This window comes from Chrysochloris asiatica, unplaced genomic scaffold (genome assembly GCF_000296735.1).
Source record: "Chrysochloris asiatica unplaced genomic scaffold, ChrAsi1.0 scaffold00140, whole genome shotgun sequence".
Lineage (NCBI taxonomy): Eukaryota > Metazoa > Chordata > Mammalia > Afrosoricida > Chrysochloridae > Chrysochloris > Chrysochloris asiatica.
Genome location: NW_006408658.1, coordinates 5,958,289 through 5,974,032, shown reverse-complemented (window position 1 = coordinate 5,974,032; position 15,744 = coordinate 5,958,289). Strand labels below are relative to the sequence as shown.

Here is a 15,744-nt window from a genome sequence, read left to right as displayed (position 1 = left end):
CCAGGACCGGGCAGTGTTGTGTTGTGCATAAGGTCACCATGAGTCGGTACTGACTTGATGGCACCTAATAACAACAAAGGAGCAACTGGTAAACTTGAACCACCGACCTTGCTGTTCAAACCGACTTTGCAGTGCAGTGCATTAACCCACAGCGCCACCCCAGGACTCCACAGTCTCGGGGTAGTTGTAATGTCATAGTATGGCCAGGGTCCAGGAGTTTGCGCCTGTGCCACCCCGGGCCTGGCCGGCACTAGCACTCAGAGCCCGCCAGGCCCAGCCCTGCCCCTTTCCTCTGCCCGCGCCCGCCAAATCAAGACGGTTCAAATATTTTTAAGATAACAAATATCCAAGCATCCAAAATACATTTTCTTGTTTTGATGACTATTAAATTATGGCAGTCTCGGGACACTCATAATGTAATAGTCACTGATTTGGCGGGCGCGCGCGGACGAGAGGGGCCGGGCCTGACGGGTTCTGCATGTTACGTCAGTGCTATGCGGCCGTATCGCCGGGCGTGCCCACACTCAATGTGGCTGCGGGACAGGCGCAATCCCCAGAACCCTGCCCATACTCAATATGGCGGCTATTGGGCTACACGGCTTTCCGCTAGTTCTGCCCTGCCTCCGGGCGTTGCAGGGTCGAGAAACGTCATTTGACCCTGTCGCACAGGTTCTGCGTCACGGGTGGCGGGAGCGGGAAGGGGATTTAGATTGCCGCGCCTCTGATCGGGTGAGGAGAGTGCAGTTTGTGCGCCACTCCTGCCGGTCCTGAGCTCCTATCGCGCAGTCCGTGGAACTGGAGCTTTCGTACCTTGCCACCTTCGCGATCTCGCCGACTCCTCAGCTGCAGCCCGAGTCGAATCCCTCAGCACCTCTGCCACTAGCTGCCATGCATGTAATCAAGCGAGGTGAGGGGCCGGGGAGGGGGCGGCAAGGTAGGTAAGGGAAGGAGAAAGGGCGTGCGGTTTGTGGGTAGGGGGATAAAAGGGACGCCCGTTACCCTTTGCGTCCCTTCCCGCCTCTGCTTCCCGCCCATCCCGCCTCCGCTTCCCGCCCTATCAGCCTATGCGGCCTTCGGTCTTCACTACGTCTGAGCTTCCCCGCCTCGGCGTTGTCACTCTCGATTATCCAAAGAATCACCCCTACCCGCTGTTGAGGAGCTTTGTGTGCGCCCAACACTTTACAGACCTAATTTTATTCCTCACCACGAGCTTGTGAAGTATGGATTATTAGCCCCACTTTACAGGTGAAGCTGAAGCTTAGAAGTTTGTCGCCGGGTGCAAAGTCACCCAGTTAGTTGATAGCGAGGCCGGGGTTCGAACGCATAAATGGCAGTAGCGTTTCATTGTTGTTGTTAAGTACCGTGGAGTCGGTTCCGACTCATAGTGACCCTGCCAAGGGTCTCCGAGGCTGTAAATCTTTACGGGAGCAGAAAGCCTCATCTTTCTCCCGCGGAACGGCTGGTAGTTTCGAACTGCCGACCTTGAGGGTTGCAGTCCGATTCGTAACCGCTTATTTGGAAACCTTGGGGTTATTAAGCTGTCCTAGGCCCAACCTTGGGAAAAAGTTCACACCATCAGTTTGGCAAAACAGCCACACACTTAGAACAGAACCATTTGAGACAGGTAATAAATTTTGAGTTGAATCTGCTTGCTGCTGTTAAAACAATTATTTCAGAATTGTAAGTTGCCCTTACAATTGGTGAACTCGTGACAAAGTAGAACTGACCCGCAGGGCTTTCTTCTGAGAAGGTCACCAGGCCTTTTCACTTGCAGAACCTCTGGACCAAACCAAACCCACTGCCAGCAAGTCGATTCTGATAGGGTTTCGAGGAGCGCCTGGTGGGTTTAAACTGCTAACCTTGTGGATACTCCAGTAGTTTTCCTGCAGCACCCAGCCATTCTGGACATTCTGGAAATACAAGTTGACTGTTTCTTGGTTTGGCCATTAGGTGGTGAACATTTCAAAGACTGGGACTTTTCTACCTATGCCTAGCATAGAATCAACTATGAATGGGTTCTCAAAGAATTAGTAAGAATAATTATCAAAATGTAGAATATGGAAACCTTATACAGGGTCACTATGGGTCGGAATCGACTCAATGGCACTCGACAACAACAACATATGTAGACAGGTAAGTTGATTTGGTGTGTCCAAATTGGCTTAACAACTTCAAGAGATGGAAATGTAGACAGTGACAACCTTGGTTTTGTTTTTGGTATATGACATTTGAGAACCCTGTTTTGAATGTTTCTAGCCCCTCCATTTTAGCTAATGAGACCAGACCAAAATTCATAGTCATTGGTGTCCAGGTGACCCCAATTCATGATGACCCCTTATATGTTAAAGTAGAACTACTCCATAACATTTTCAGTGGCTGATTTCTCTGAAATAAATCTCCTGTCCTTTCTCCCAAAGCACTTCTGTGTGTACTTGAAGCTCCCAAGTTTTTATTTCATAGCTGAGGAGTTCATTAACCCTTTGCATTGTATTGGTTCATTTCTGTGTATGAGAGATGAACATCCAGTTTTGCAGACCCTTAGGAAGGGATATTTAAAGATGATGTCTTGAACAAAGATGACATGAAAACTTGTGGACCTAGATTACTTGAGTGGCTAACGACTTTGTTGAACTTCTAACGTTTTGGATCTTTGGAATGCTAGTATAAAAAGCACCTACCCACAACAGTCTCTAAAAGGCAGGGCTTATTTTGGTTCTCATTCCTTCAGAGAACATAATTTGATCCAGATGTTTCACTACTCTGAACCTTTCAGCATTTATTGTGCTTTGGTTCAAGTAAGTACAAAATTACAGATTTTTTTTTTTTAATGTGGTTTGGCTTTTATTTATTTATTTTCTAAGACTAACTTGTAGTTTTTGTTGTAAATCTTAATATAATTTAGGAGAGCACCTGGTGGTCAATTGTGTATTTACTGAGTCTGCTTGTATCTTGTTTAGTACTATGAGAGAATAATGGAGAAGTCAGCTTCTTGAAATAACAAGGATATGGAAAGAATCCGTATGAAAATTGTTAGATAACAAAAGAGAAGAGTAGATAAATTTTTCTTAACTGCTTTTTAAGCTTTTCCTTATGAGAGAGTATCATATCCTTCAAGGAGGTTGAGGTTAAAAAAAAAAAGGTACAATAAATGCAAATTAGCTGGCTTTGTGTTTTGGAATTTAGAATAGTGTTTTTTAAAAGTTTGGATTGTATTCCATACTAAAAAACATGTTTTAATGTCATGACTGAGTATGTATATCTGCGTGTGTGTGTGTGTGTGTATATATATATATCTGAAACAGGTTCATGAAATAATACCTTCTAAAGTGTTTGTATGGAGTCCTGGTGTGGCGCTGTGGGTTAATGCGCCAGAATGCAAAGCCATTTGAACTGCAAGGTCAGCGGTTCAAGCTTACTAGTCACTCCTCGGAAACCCTATACAGGGTCACTATGGGTCAGAACCGACTCGACGGCACTTAACAACAACAACATATACCTGTACTACTTGACTGAAAATTGGACCACAAGGGTGAGTTCTGTTCCAGACCTGAAGGATGGCCAAGGGCTGTAGTCTCAGAGCTGAAGGATGGCTGAGGGCCATAGTCTCGAGTTCCAGTCTCTTTCTAACCAGTAAGCCAAGTCTATTTTTATAATTTTGAGTTTTGTACCATATTTTCTCCCACTCAATCTGGGACCTTCTAGTGTGATCCCTTTCCGAGCAGTTGGCAGTGGTAGCCGGGCACCATCCAGTTCTTCTTATTAAATGCCATTAAGTTGGTTCTGACTTCATAGGGTTTCCAAGGAGTGGCTGGTGAGTTTGAACTGCCAATCTTGTGGTTCAAACTGACCTTGTGGTCCAGTGCATTATTCTGCAGCGCCATACCAGGACTCTGTCTGGGACCTTCTAGTGTGATCCCTTTCAGAGCAGTTGGCAGTGGTATCTGAGCACCATCTAGTTCTTAGATTCCCTAATATTTGAGGATGACATTAGAGAAGACAAAAATAATCTCTTGATAAATGTACTAGGCATTAGAATATCTGTGAAATGGCATGTCATGTTGGTCAGTTAAAAAAACTTAGATGCTGATTCCATTTTGATTTGTTGACATTTTAATGAATTCTGACATGAACTGTATAATTTGATTTTTCAGATGGCCGCCAAGAACGGGTCATGTTTGACAAAATCACTTCTCGGATCCAGAAGCTTTGCTATGGACTCAATATGGACTTTGTTGATCCTGTAAGTACATAGATTGATATCTTGGGTTGATTTCTCATGTGATTCTTTCTACTTCTCTGTTATTTCTGGCTGTTTACTCACCTTCTAGTATGTGTGTCTTTGTTTATGTGTGTATGTAATGTTTTTTTGAGGTGGGTGGTGTGCTGCAGCTGGGAAATATATTTTCTGTTACATTGTTGTTGTTAAGTGCTGTTGAGTCGATTCCCACTGACAGTGACCCTGTATAAGGTTTCCGAGGTGTGACTGGTGGGTTTCAACCACTGACCTTGTGTGTAGTTAGCAGTCTAGTGTTTACATTATTAGCTTTTAAAATTTATTTAAAAATTTTGTCATATCAGCTATTTTTCAATAGTAAAGAGATACAGGCAGTCCCCCAGCTTCTGCATGTCTGATTTACATTCAACCCATAGTTATGAACCCATCTCTACAAAGCTTATTACAGTAAAAAATGAGGTATGTGCAAATGGCTCAAATAATAACAAATGGATGCAACTTTTTGACATGCATCAAAGCATCACTACTGTAATGTTAAAGATGTTTTTAGTGCATCTGAAAGTATTTCTTTAAGGCTTTTTATACACTGTTTACTACCACATTTGAGTAACTGACATTAGGTACAAACCATACATAACTGTTTGAACATATGTACAAATTTGTCTTGAAGACAGACTTAGGAATGGAACGTGTTTTGAATCTGGGGACTGCCTGTACACATATACCAAACCAAAAAAATCCAAACCCACTGCCCTTGTGCCAATTCTGATTCATAGCAATCCTTTAGAACAGTAGAACTGCTTCGAAGCATTTCCAAGGCTGTAAATCTTTACAGAAGCAGGCTGCCTCAACATATTCTCACTGAGCAGCCAGCCCTTGGGTTCGAACTGCTGAGTTTTTGGTTAACAGCCCAACTCCTAGTCTACTGTGCCACTAGAGTTCCTTGTACAAATATACACAATTTGTGATTTGTTCATCTTAGAAATACATATATAATAAAAATACATATATAATAAATACATATAAAATAAATATATATTTTAAGTATATATATATTTTAAAAGTACATGTATGTTTATGATATTAACTTGTACATTGTGTGTTTTGAAAGTGAAACCTATTATAATTTGAACTTAAAAACAGTGTATTGCAATAAGATTGAATGGAAGATTTGAATAGTAATATAACCTTACGCAAGTTCCAGTAACCTGAACCTCAGGTACCTCGTGTAAAGTAGTGATAGTGATAATACCATTTCACAAGGTGATTGTGAAATACTGAAGAAGATTATGAAAGTTCACACTCTGTCGTTTATGAAGTGCTAAAGAAAGAATTGAGTTCTGGTGTGGTGCTGTAGGATCTGCTACTACAAGGTTGGTAGTTCAAACCCACCAGCTGCTCCTCAGAAACCCTATATAGGGTCGCTGTGAGTCAGAACTGACTTGACGGATTGTAACAACAAAGAAAGAGTAGTCATTGAAAATTACTTGATAAACTCCTTAAACTATTGCCTGAAATAATCTTTAAACCAAAAATATCCCTTGCCGTCTTCCTAAAACCAACAGTAGTTTAGTTTAACTAGTAAAGAATGTCTTGCCTTGAGCATTAGGCTCTTTTAACAGCTGTCTTTGTCATCAGGAGTCCTGGTATGGTGCTGTAGGATAAGCACTGGATAGCTACTGCAAGGCTGGCAGTTCTCAAATCCACCAGGCGCTCCTTGGAAACCCTATACAGGGTCTCTATGAGTTGGAACCAATTCAATGGCACTTAACAACAACATCATATGGGATCAAATTGACAACAGCAACTGGAGAGATTAGATAGGAATCTTATGGGCGGGTATTGCGTTCATGTTAGTGGGGGAGGAACAACTCAGAAAAGGAGGTGAGAGTGGTTGTACGACTTGAATGTAATCAATGTCACTGAATTTGTACATTGTTATTAACTGCCATCAAGTTGTTTCCGACTCATAGCGACCCTGTATAGTGTTTTCCAGGAGCGACTGGTGAGTTTGAACCACCAATCTTATGGTTAGCAGGCCATTGCTGATGGTTCAAACTGACGTTGTGGTTGAGTGCTTATCCTACAGCGCCATTAGAAACTGTTTTATTGGTATAGGCTTTGCTGTACAGCCTCACCAACTGCAAAACTAAAAAAAAAAAATTATTACTCATTACCCACTTATTCAAACTTTCATCTCTGTTTTTTCATTTTAAATTGTGGCAACATTATATATAACAAACGTATTGTCAATTCAACAAGTTTTACATGTTCAGTTCATTGACATTGATCATGTTCATCGTGCTGTGTAACCAGTAAACTAACTTTTACCAAACTAGTCTATTGCCATTAACAGAAACTAGGTGCCGCTAAGCAATGAGTCCCCTTTTTCTCTTTCTTCTTTCCCCTTGTAACCAGTGAATGAAGTTTGATTACTTTGCTTTCCTGTATTTGTCCTTCTGTGGAATTGGGGAAAGGTGAATAAGGATGCCGGAGCCCTATCACATAGGGAGAATTTGAATGAAAGTTGGGGAAATGCATATTTGTTTCTTCAGCTCTTTTCCCGTGAGACTTAATCTGTTTAAAGACTAAACTTAAATTATTATTAAGTGAAACTTTTTCACTGTTTATGTAGTGTGTGTTATCTGGCAGTTCTGTTGTTTTATGAATTCTCATTACTGTGTTTTCTGCAGCTCACCTTTCTGAAAAAAAAAAAAAATCCACCCCCCACCAAAAAAAAGTTGACCGTTTTATTATATCAATATGGCTGTTTGCTTAAATTACTTTTTAAAGAAAGCTGTTCGTTCTTGGGAACACACAAATAACTCTTGACTTTGTTTTTGTAGGCTCAGATCACCATGAAAGTAATTCAAGGCTTATATAGTGGAGTCACCACTGTGGAACTAGACACTTTGGCTGCTGAAACAGCTGCGACCTTGACTACTAAACATCCTGATTATGCCATTCTGGCAGCAAGAATTGCAGTTTCTAACTTGCACAAAGAAACAAAGAAAGTGTTCAGTGGTGAGTCAGGAGTGAAAAAGCTAACAAGAAAAAAAAAATTAGCAATCTCAGAAGAATTTTAAGAGGACTAGAGAAACTTTGTTAAAAGACAAGGTACACTTTTGTGTGCATATGTAAAAGTTACATCTTATTTAAAATAGCAAATTGTGTCTTTTGGCAACTGGTGTTGGGGTGGTTACAAAAAGGAATACTATAAACAAGTTTTGCCTTAACAGATGTAACAGTTGATCAACTCTTGTCTGTACTGTTGCTTTTAGGTGCCATCTAATTGGTCCCTAAGTAAAACAGACTGAAACACTGCCCTGTTCTGGGCATCCTCACAATTATTGTTACGTTCGAGTCCATTGTTGCCGATATTGTGTCATTTCCATCTTCTTTGAGCATCTATATCTTTTTTGCTAACCCTCTACTCTTTCACCAAGCATGATGTCCATGTCCATAGTATGTGAGGCAAAGTCTTCTAAGGGACTTTCTGGCTATACACCTTCCAAGGTAGATTGTTTGTTCTTCAGGCAGTCATTGGAACTTTCAGTATTCCTCAGCAGCACTATAATTCAGATGTATCAGTTCTTCTCCAGTCATCTTTATTCATTGTCTAACTTTCACATGCATTGAAAAGACAAGATCATGGCTTTTGTCAGGCACACTTTAGTCCTCAAACTAACACTTTGTTTTTTAACGCTTTAAAGAGGTCATTTGTAGTAGGTTTGCCCAGTGCACTACATTGTTTTAATTTCTTGACTGTTGCTTCCATGAGTTTTGGAAAATGAAATCCTTGACAACTTCTATCTTTTCTCTTTTTATCACGTTTTCTTTACGTTGAATTGTACTCTATACCAAAAGCTGTATTCTTGGGTCTTCATCAGTAAGTGCTTCAAGTTCTCTTGGCTTTCAGCAAGCAAGGTTGTATCATCTGCATATTAATGAGACTTCTTCCAATCCTGATGCCACATTCTTCTTCATATAGTCCAGCTTCTTAGATTATTTGCTCAGCAGATAGATTGAATAAGTATGGTGAAAGGATACAACCCTGACACATACCTTTTCTGATTTTAAACAATGTAGTAGCCCCTTGTTCTGCTCAAAACGACTTGCTGCTTGGTCTCTCCAGTTTCTGCATGAGCACAACTTAGTGTTCTGGAATTTCCATTCTTCACAGTGTTATCTAGTCTATTATGATCTGCACAGTCAAATGCCTTTGCATAGTCAATAGAGCACAAGTAAACATCCGCAGTGGTATCCCTTATTCCATGTTCTCTTCTGAATCTGGTGTTGAATAAATGTATCATAATACATCACTTAAGGAAATGATCTTCAAGAATTAGAGTGTGTGTAAGCTCTTATACTTTGAGAAAAATCCCCAGGTGATTCTGACATTATGTCCCATTGAAAATCTTTTTTTTGAAAATCATAAAATACAGAAATTATAATCTCTTCCAAATTTTTTTACACTAACGGAGCAGAAACTCAACTTAAAGCTTAGGATCTAGAGTTTTAAAATCACATTTCATAAGCTACCTGACCAACTGAGTGAAAGAGACCTATGTTTATGTCCGTTCCAAAGAAAAGTGACCCTACAGAATGTGGAAATGATTAAACATCATTAATATCACATGCAGGTAAAATTTTCTTAAGATAATTCAAAAACATTTCCAGCAGTAGTCTGACAAGGAAGTGCCGAAAATTTACACCGGATTCAGAAGAGAACAAGGACTAAGGCATACCATTGCGGATGTCATATAGATCTCGGCTGTTTATTTGTGCTTTATTGACTATGCAAAGGCATTTGACTGTGCAGATCATAGTAGACTGGATAACACTGTGAAGAATGGAAATTCCAGAACAATAAGTTGTGTTCATGCAGAATCTGAAGAGACCAAGAAGCAGTTGTTTGCGCAGAACAAAGGGATGTATTATGATACATTTATTCATATTTACTTTTATGTTAACTTTGCCTTTAAGGAACACTTTAGTACCTGTTTTTGCTAACCAAAATAATCCAAAGAGAATATTCACTTAATGAAAAAACATGAAAAACAAAGCTAGCATTCAGCATTTGTTTTGTGGCAGTGAGCTCTTGAGACAGTGCACACCAAGCAGCAAGAGTGGTGTTGCCAAGTTCCTTTACTATTAATAACAATAAGTATCTCAGTATCAACCCTCAGCTTTAAAGTATGTTTGTGGACATTATACCAAAAACCAAATCCACTGCTGTCTTGTTGATTCTGACTCATAACGACCCTCTAGGACAGAGTTGAACTGCTCCGTAGGTTTTCCGAGCTGTAAATCTTACCAGAAGCACAATGCAGCTGCTAGGTTTGATCCTCTGACCTTTCTGTTAGCATTCCAACACATAACCCGTGGTGCCACCACAGTTCAGTCTTGTTAGTGTTATTTTTTGGTTTTGTGTGTTACCTCATATGATTTGGTAATATTTTTTGTGGCCTGGGAATACTCAGCAGTCTTTCACATACAAATTAGTGGTAATTGCTTCTTAAGTTTATGTCATTTTTTGTTTATGAAAAGTTTTATAGGAATGCTCTGTTTTCAGAAAACTTGTATGCATGTTTATTAAACACCTTCTGTTTAGGACTATGGGGAGAATTGGAATGGAAAAAATGGATTGAGAACCACTGTTTTAAACTTTTATCTGAAGATTGAATTCTCTGTTAGGTGGTTTTGTTATATTTTCTTTTTCTTTGTTTTTCTAGATGTGATGGAAGACCTGTACAACTACATAAATCCTCATAATGATAAACACTCTCCCATGGTGGCGAAGTCAACAGTGGATATTGTTTTGGCCAATAAAGATGTATGCATAATGCTTTTCTGGTGAAAATATTTTTATTTTTTAAAGTAGCATGCATATTTAAGAAAATTAAAACAACACAGTATATAAGGTGAAAAATGCACTTTCCTGTTGTGAATTCTGGTGTTCTTTTCTAGGAACGTTTCATCATTTTTAAGTGTATCTTCCTACAGCTGCTCGATACACATGTGTGCATGCACATACTTACTATTCTTTTTAGTGATAGTGTACTGTGGGTGTTCTCGCTGATGCCATTTTCTCTTACCAGTATGTCTTAGAGATTTTTCTAGGTCAGCATTTAAGAATTTTCTTTATTCTTTATAATAGCTGCAAGTTGTTTTTAAGTGCCGATGAGTCAGTTCTGACTCAGCAACCCTGTATGGGGTTTCCAAGGAGCAGTTGGTTAGTTTGAACCTCCAACCTTGTGGTGTAGTGCGTTATCACACAGCACCACAAGAGGATTCCAATGTATTCCTGAGAGAACTTGTCTGCAGTCATCTACTAATCATAGAGACACATTTAAACATTTTGGGAAAAACCCATGCGTGTCTGAAATGGGACCTTGGTAGCAATACTTATTGACTTACTCTTGTACGCAATGGCTTTTTTTACTTACTCGTGTATACCTATGAGCCAAAGACCTACCATACAAGGATATTCATTGCAGCAAAAAATGCAAAACACCTTGAATGTTCATCAATAGAGGAATGACAGTTTGTAAAATGGAGCAGTATGCAAAGCTGATAGTAAGTCAAAAAGTCATTGTGTAAAAGAGTAAGTCAATCAGTATTGCAGTAGGGTTCTAGTTCATACATTCACAGATTTTCCTCAAAATGTATTCAAACATCTCTGTGAATACTTATATACCTGTCTTAGTATTTTGTTCCTGTTATAAGTGCTGTTGAGTCAGTTCCAACCCATAGTGACTGTATAGGATTTCCAAGGAGCAGCTGGTGAGCTTGAACCGCTGATGTGTTTCAAACCAACTTTAAAGTTAACCCGCAGTGCCATGCCAGGACTCCATGTCTTAGTATGTTAGGGTACCTTTAAAAAAAAAAAAAAAAAATCCAATCAGAACAGTGAAAACGTGCTGGGCCAGTTGAATTCAAGACAGAGAGGTCAGCTCACAAGGTTATGGTGACTTGTTTTGGGATTTCGAGGGGTTATCGTGATATATTTTCTTAAAGGACATAGGACAATCGTGGAGGCCCATTATGTAGGAGTTTTTAGTAAATTGACAACTACATTGGTGAGAAAAAGGCCAAGAAAGTTGTGCACCTTCAAATTCTTTGTAAGAATTTTGTTGGAAAATTTTACCTCATTCACTTTGCAGCTCTGATTTTCCCCTCAGATTTCTTTTTGTTCCCCAGTCTCAAAGAACATTGAAAGAAATATGACTTGAGTCCTTTGAGAATGCCAAAATGCCATTTTGATGAGTAAATTACAGAACACAGAAATCTTCAAGAAAGAGTTGGGGAGATGGAAACACTACTACTATATGGTCTGTTGTACAGCCATTGTGTTTAGTGTTGCCTTTTTTGTTTTTTGTTTTTTTTTTAAATTCTAGTTCTAGAATTAGGACTGAAGTAATATTTTATGAAAGTAAGTTTAGTTGGTACTTAATTATTTTAATTATGTGTTTTCTCCCCATCAGCGCCTGAATTCAGCCATTATCTATGACCGAGACTTCTCTTATAATTATTTTGGCTTCAAGGTAAATAATGGATTTCACAAAAGTGAGAATTCTGAGTTAAAACAATACAGAATCTTGTTTGCATTTTAGTGATAGCATGATAAAGGCAATATATATATGTTGTTGTTATGTGCCATGGAGTTGGTTCCGTCATAGTGACCCTGTACAGGGTTTCCGAGGCTGTAAATCGTTACGAAGCAGAACGCCTCATCTTTCTCCCACAGAACAGCTGGTAGTTTCGAACTGCTGACCTTAAGGTTCGCAGCCCGATTCGTAACCACTACGCTACCAGAGCTCCTAATATATATATATATATATATATATGGAAGGAAGTAGGATAGTGGTGGTTTGAATCAAGGCAAAGATTGAATGTCTGTTTTCATTTTTCTAAAGATTACTTTTGGATTATTCGAATTATACAGATAATTTCCCCAAAATTTTCTATATTATGCTGTTTATGAAACAGTTGTTTACTGTGTGCCAAATGCTTTCCTAGCTACTTTTTTTTTTTTTAATTGTGAATTATGTGATAGTTTACATGGGAGAACATCAGTTTTATATTCATTGTATCGTATATCGTTTCAACTAGCTACTTTTGTGGTGACAGACTGTATAGTGGTGTGATTAAGAACATGAATGTTGGTGTCAGGCTACTTGGATTCATCTTCCTGTTTTATTACTTCTAGCAAGTTTCTTAGCCTCTGCTCTATTTTCTCATCTTTACAGTGTATATAATAATAATATTCCATTGGATTGTTGTGAGATTAAATGAGTGTGTATGTGTTTTCTTAGATTGGTGCCTAGTCTTTATTAGGTTAGTGTTAGCCATGATGATTATAATGATAATTAATACTACTGTAAGTTCTGTTATAATTAATGCAGAGATTAATTTAATGCAGTTTTTTCTAAAATAAAACAACCAATTGATAATGTTCTAAACTGAAGCCAGAAACTTAATGTATTTATTTAAAATTTAAATAAAAGCAGATTTAAACAGATTACCTTAGTGTATTCACTGTATCTTTAAAAACTGTTTTGCAAAGTTTTTGGTTGCTTTGCTTTTTCTAGACGCTGGAAAGGTCCTATTTGTTGAAGATTAATGGAAAAGGTGAGAAATTAACATGTTTGTATGCCATTAGCTTTAACATTTCTATTTGTTAAATAATATCTTGAACTCTACGTATAGCATATGCATAATTATCCTACTTTTTATTGGGGTCGTTTTTCTAATTTTATTTTGGTTTGCTTTTTTGATTCACTTGCATGTCTCAGTTTACTTTTTCTTACATGTCCCATCATATGAAAACTTTTCTCTTGTTTATAGTGGCTGAAAGACCACAACATATGTTGATGAGGGTATCTGTGGGAATTCACAAAGAAGACATTGATGCTGCTATTGAAACATACAACCTTCTTTCTGAAAAGTGGTTTACTCATGCCTCTCCTACTCTTTTCAATGCTGGTACTAACCGCCCACAACTTTCTAGGTATGTGTTATCCTTTGTTTTTAAGTTTTTATTGTGAATTGAGTGATAGTTTACATGGGAGAACATCAGGCTTACATTCATCCTATTATATTTCGTTTCATTGCAATGATTACAGTCCCCTCCATGAATCATCAGACACCAAAGAGTACATCCCACAAGCCTGCCTCCCAGCCATTGGCATACAACCACTGTCCCTCCCTGAGTTCAAAATCTCCAGCTGCTCCATCTCTTCACGTCGTCATCTCTACCTCCATCTCTGGCATTACTGCTTCTCTGGATAGGGTCCTGCACTCTTCTCTTCTCTATTTATAGTCCCAGGGTCCTCTGCTCCTGGACTGCAAAATCAGCCAATCCCCTCCTTTTGTTACAAAATGTCTATCTTTACATTTGCAACTCTCACAGTCCTGATAACAATTATACTCTATTGCACTAACAACAATACTCTTTCATAATAAAAAACTTAAAATGTATATAGGAAATACTTCCTTAATGTGATAAAATATTTACTAAAATCATAGATTTATCACCTCTTCTCTTTAGTAGAGTAGAAGAGGCCACAGCCAGAATTTGTAAGATGAGAAAAAGAAATAGATTGGGAATTAAGGAAAATAATTGATCTTTCACAGATTGTATAATTCTTTACATAGAAACATTAAAAGTATCTTTGGACAAATTATTGTTGTTGTTGTTAAGTGCCATGGAGTCGATTCTGACCAATAGCGACACTGTGAAGGGTTTCCGAGGAGCCGCTGGTGAGCTTGAACTGCCGACCTTGCAGTTCAAGTGGCTTTGCAGTCTGGAGCATTAACCCAAGTGCCACAGACAAATTATTAGAATTAGAAAAATTTCAGCAGTAGGTCTAGTGATAAGGTCACTATATATTAATCAGTGCAGTTCTTTACTTTTAGCTGTTAGATAATTAAGTTTTAAAAATATACCATTAAAAAGTATGTCAATAATAGCAACAAATACTGGAAGGTGTTTAATTTAATAAAAGAAATTTTAAAAGTACATAAAACTTAACAGGAAAATTCTAAAACGTGATTGAAAGACATTAAAAAAATAGAGTCTCCTCACTTAGCCACATAGTTAGGTTCCAAAGAGCAGGCCTATATGAAAATCAGCTTTGTATAAAAATGGTGAAATGACCACATCAGAACACAAAATGAAGGAGGACTGCCTCCTTGCATAACTGCCAAACCACTGAGAATCATGGCCCAGCAGGCTGACAAATATCCTTAACCGACATGTTGTAGCTAAGTGCTTTGAGTAGGTTCTAACTCACAGCGACTTTATGTTAAGGTTTCTGAGGAGCAGCTGGTAAACTTGAACTTCTGACCTTGCAGTTCAAACCGACCTTGTGGTCCAGTGCTTATCCTATAACACCACACCAGGACTCCTTAACCATCATATCCAGCACTAACTCATATCCATACTTGAATTCAATATTATAAAAATTATAAATTCAATATAATTCCCCCCCAAAATCTCAATGTTCTATTTCTAAAATTTATTGGAAGAGCAAAATGCTAAGAACAGTTTAGTAGACTGAATAACGTCCATCCAAAGATATCTGGTCCTAATCCCTAAAAATCTATAAATTTACCTTATAAGGAAAAAGTGATATTTTCAAGTGTGGCTAAATGATCGTGTAATGAAGGGATTATATAATCAAAAGTATCTTTAGAAGAGAAAGACTGAAAGAGATTAGATACGCAAAGAATAGGGAACCAAACCAGAAGTCAGATTTGTTGCTTTCATGTCAGTTCCAACTCCTACTTACCCTACAGGGGTTTCAAGTTTGTAAGTCTTTATGGAAGTAGTCTACTGCATCTTTTGCAAAGTGATTGGTGTGTTCAAACCACCAACCTTTTGGTTAGCGGTCAAGCACTTTAACTTTGCACTGTCAGGCCTCCGAGAAGAGGAGAAGGCAATATGAACATGGAAGCAGAGGTAGGAGTGATAGGTCATAAGCAAAGAAATGCTGGCAACCATAAGAAGCATAAGAAGGAAGGAAGCTAAAAGAAGCAAGGAACTGATTTCACCTACAGACTCAAACGGTTTGATTTTGGCCAGTGAAACTACTGTCAAACTTTTGGCTTCCAGAATATTAGAGAATGAATTTCTAGTGTCTCAAGTTACCAAGTTTGTGATTATTTGTTTTAGCAGACAATTTTGAAGGAAAACACCCTACCCAGATTTCAAAACAACTATAAAGCTGTCCTGGTATGGGCTGCAAAGTAGGTTTGGACTGCAAAGTTCAAGCTTACCAGCTGCTCCTCAGAAACCTTATACAGGGTCGCTATGGGTCAGAACTGACAATTTAAAAACAACAGCATATAAAGCTATGGTACATAATGGTACATACACATTAACATAATGTGGTATTTACTCTGGGATAGATAAATAAACCATTACAGTTTAGCAGAGAGCCAAGAAAGTGAACTGCATAAATCATGACTTAGTGTTTCAAATTATGTCTTGGTAAGAGAGTGTA

At 38.5% G+C, this 15,744-nt stretch overlaps 1 protein-coding gene across 1 annotated transcript in view; it reads left to right on the top strand.

Moving 5' to 3' along the window:
* Positions 1–888: 888 nt before the first annotated feature.
* Positions 889–15,744, top strand: part of RRM1 (ribonucleotide reductase M1) — a 42,025-nt gene continuing 27,169 nt past the window's right edge. The window contains exons 1-7 of the mRNA XM_006870248.1: positions 889–907; positions 4,152–4,240; positions 7,081–7,258; positions 9,970–10,070; positions 11,722–11,781; positions 12,829–12,868; positions 13,085–13,247. Coding sequence (XP_006870310.1) covers positions 889–907; positions 4,152–4,240; positions 7,081–7,258; positions 9,970–10,070; positions 11,722–11,781; positions 12,829–12,868; positions 13,085–13,247 — 650 coding nt within the window. The remainder of the gene's footprint in view (positions 908–4,151; positions 4,241–7,080; positions 7,259–9,969; positions 10,071–11,721; positions 11,782–12,828; positions 12,869–13,084; positions 13,248–15,744) is intronic.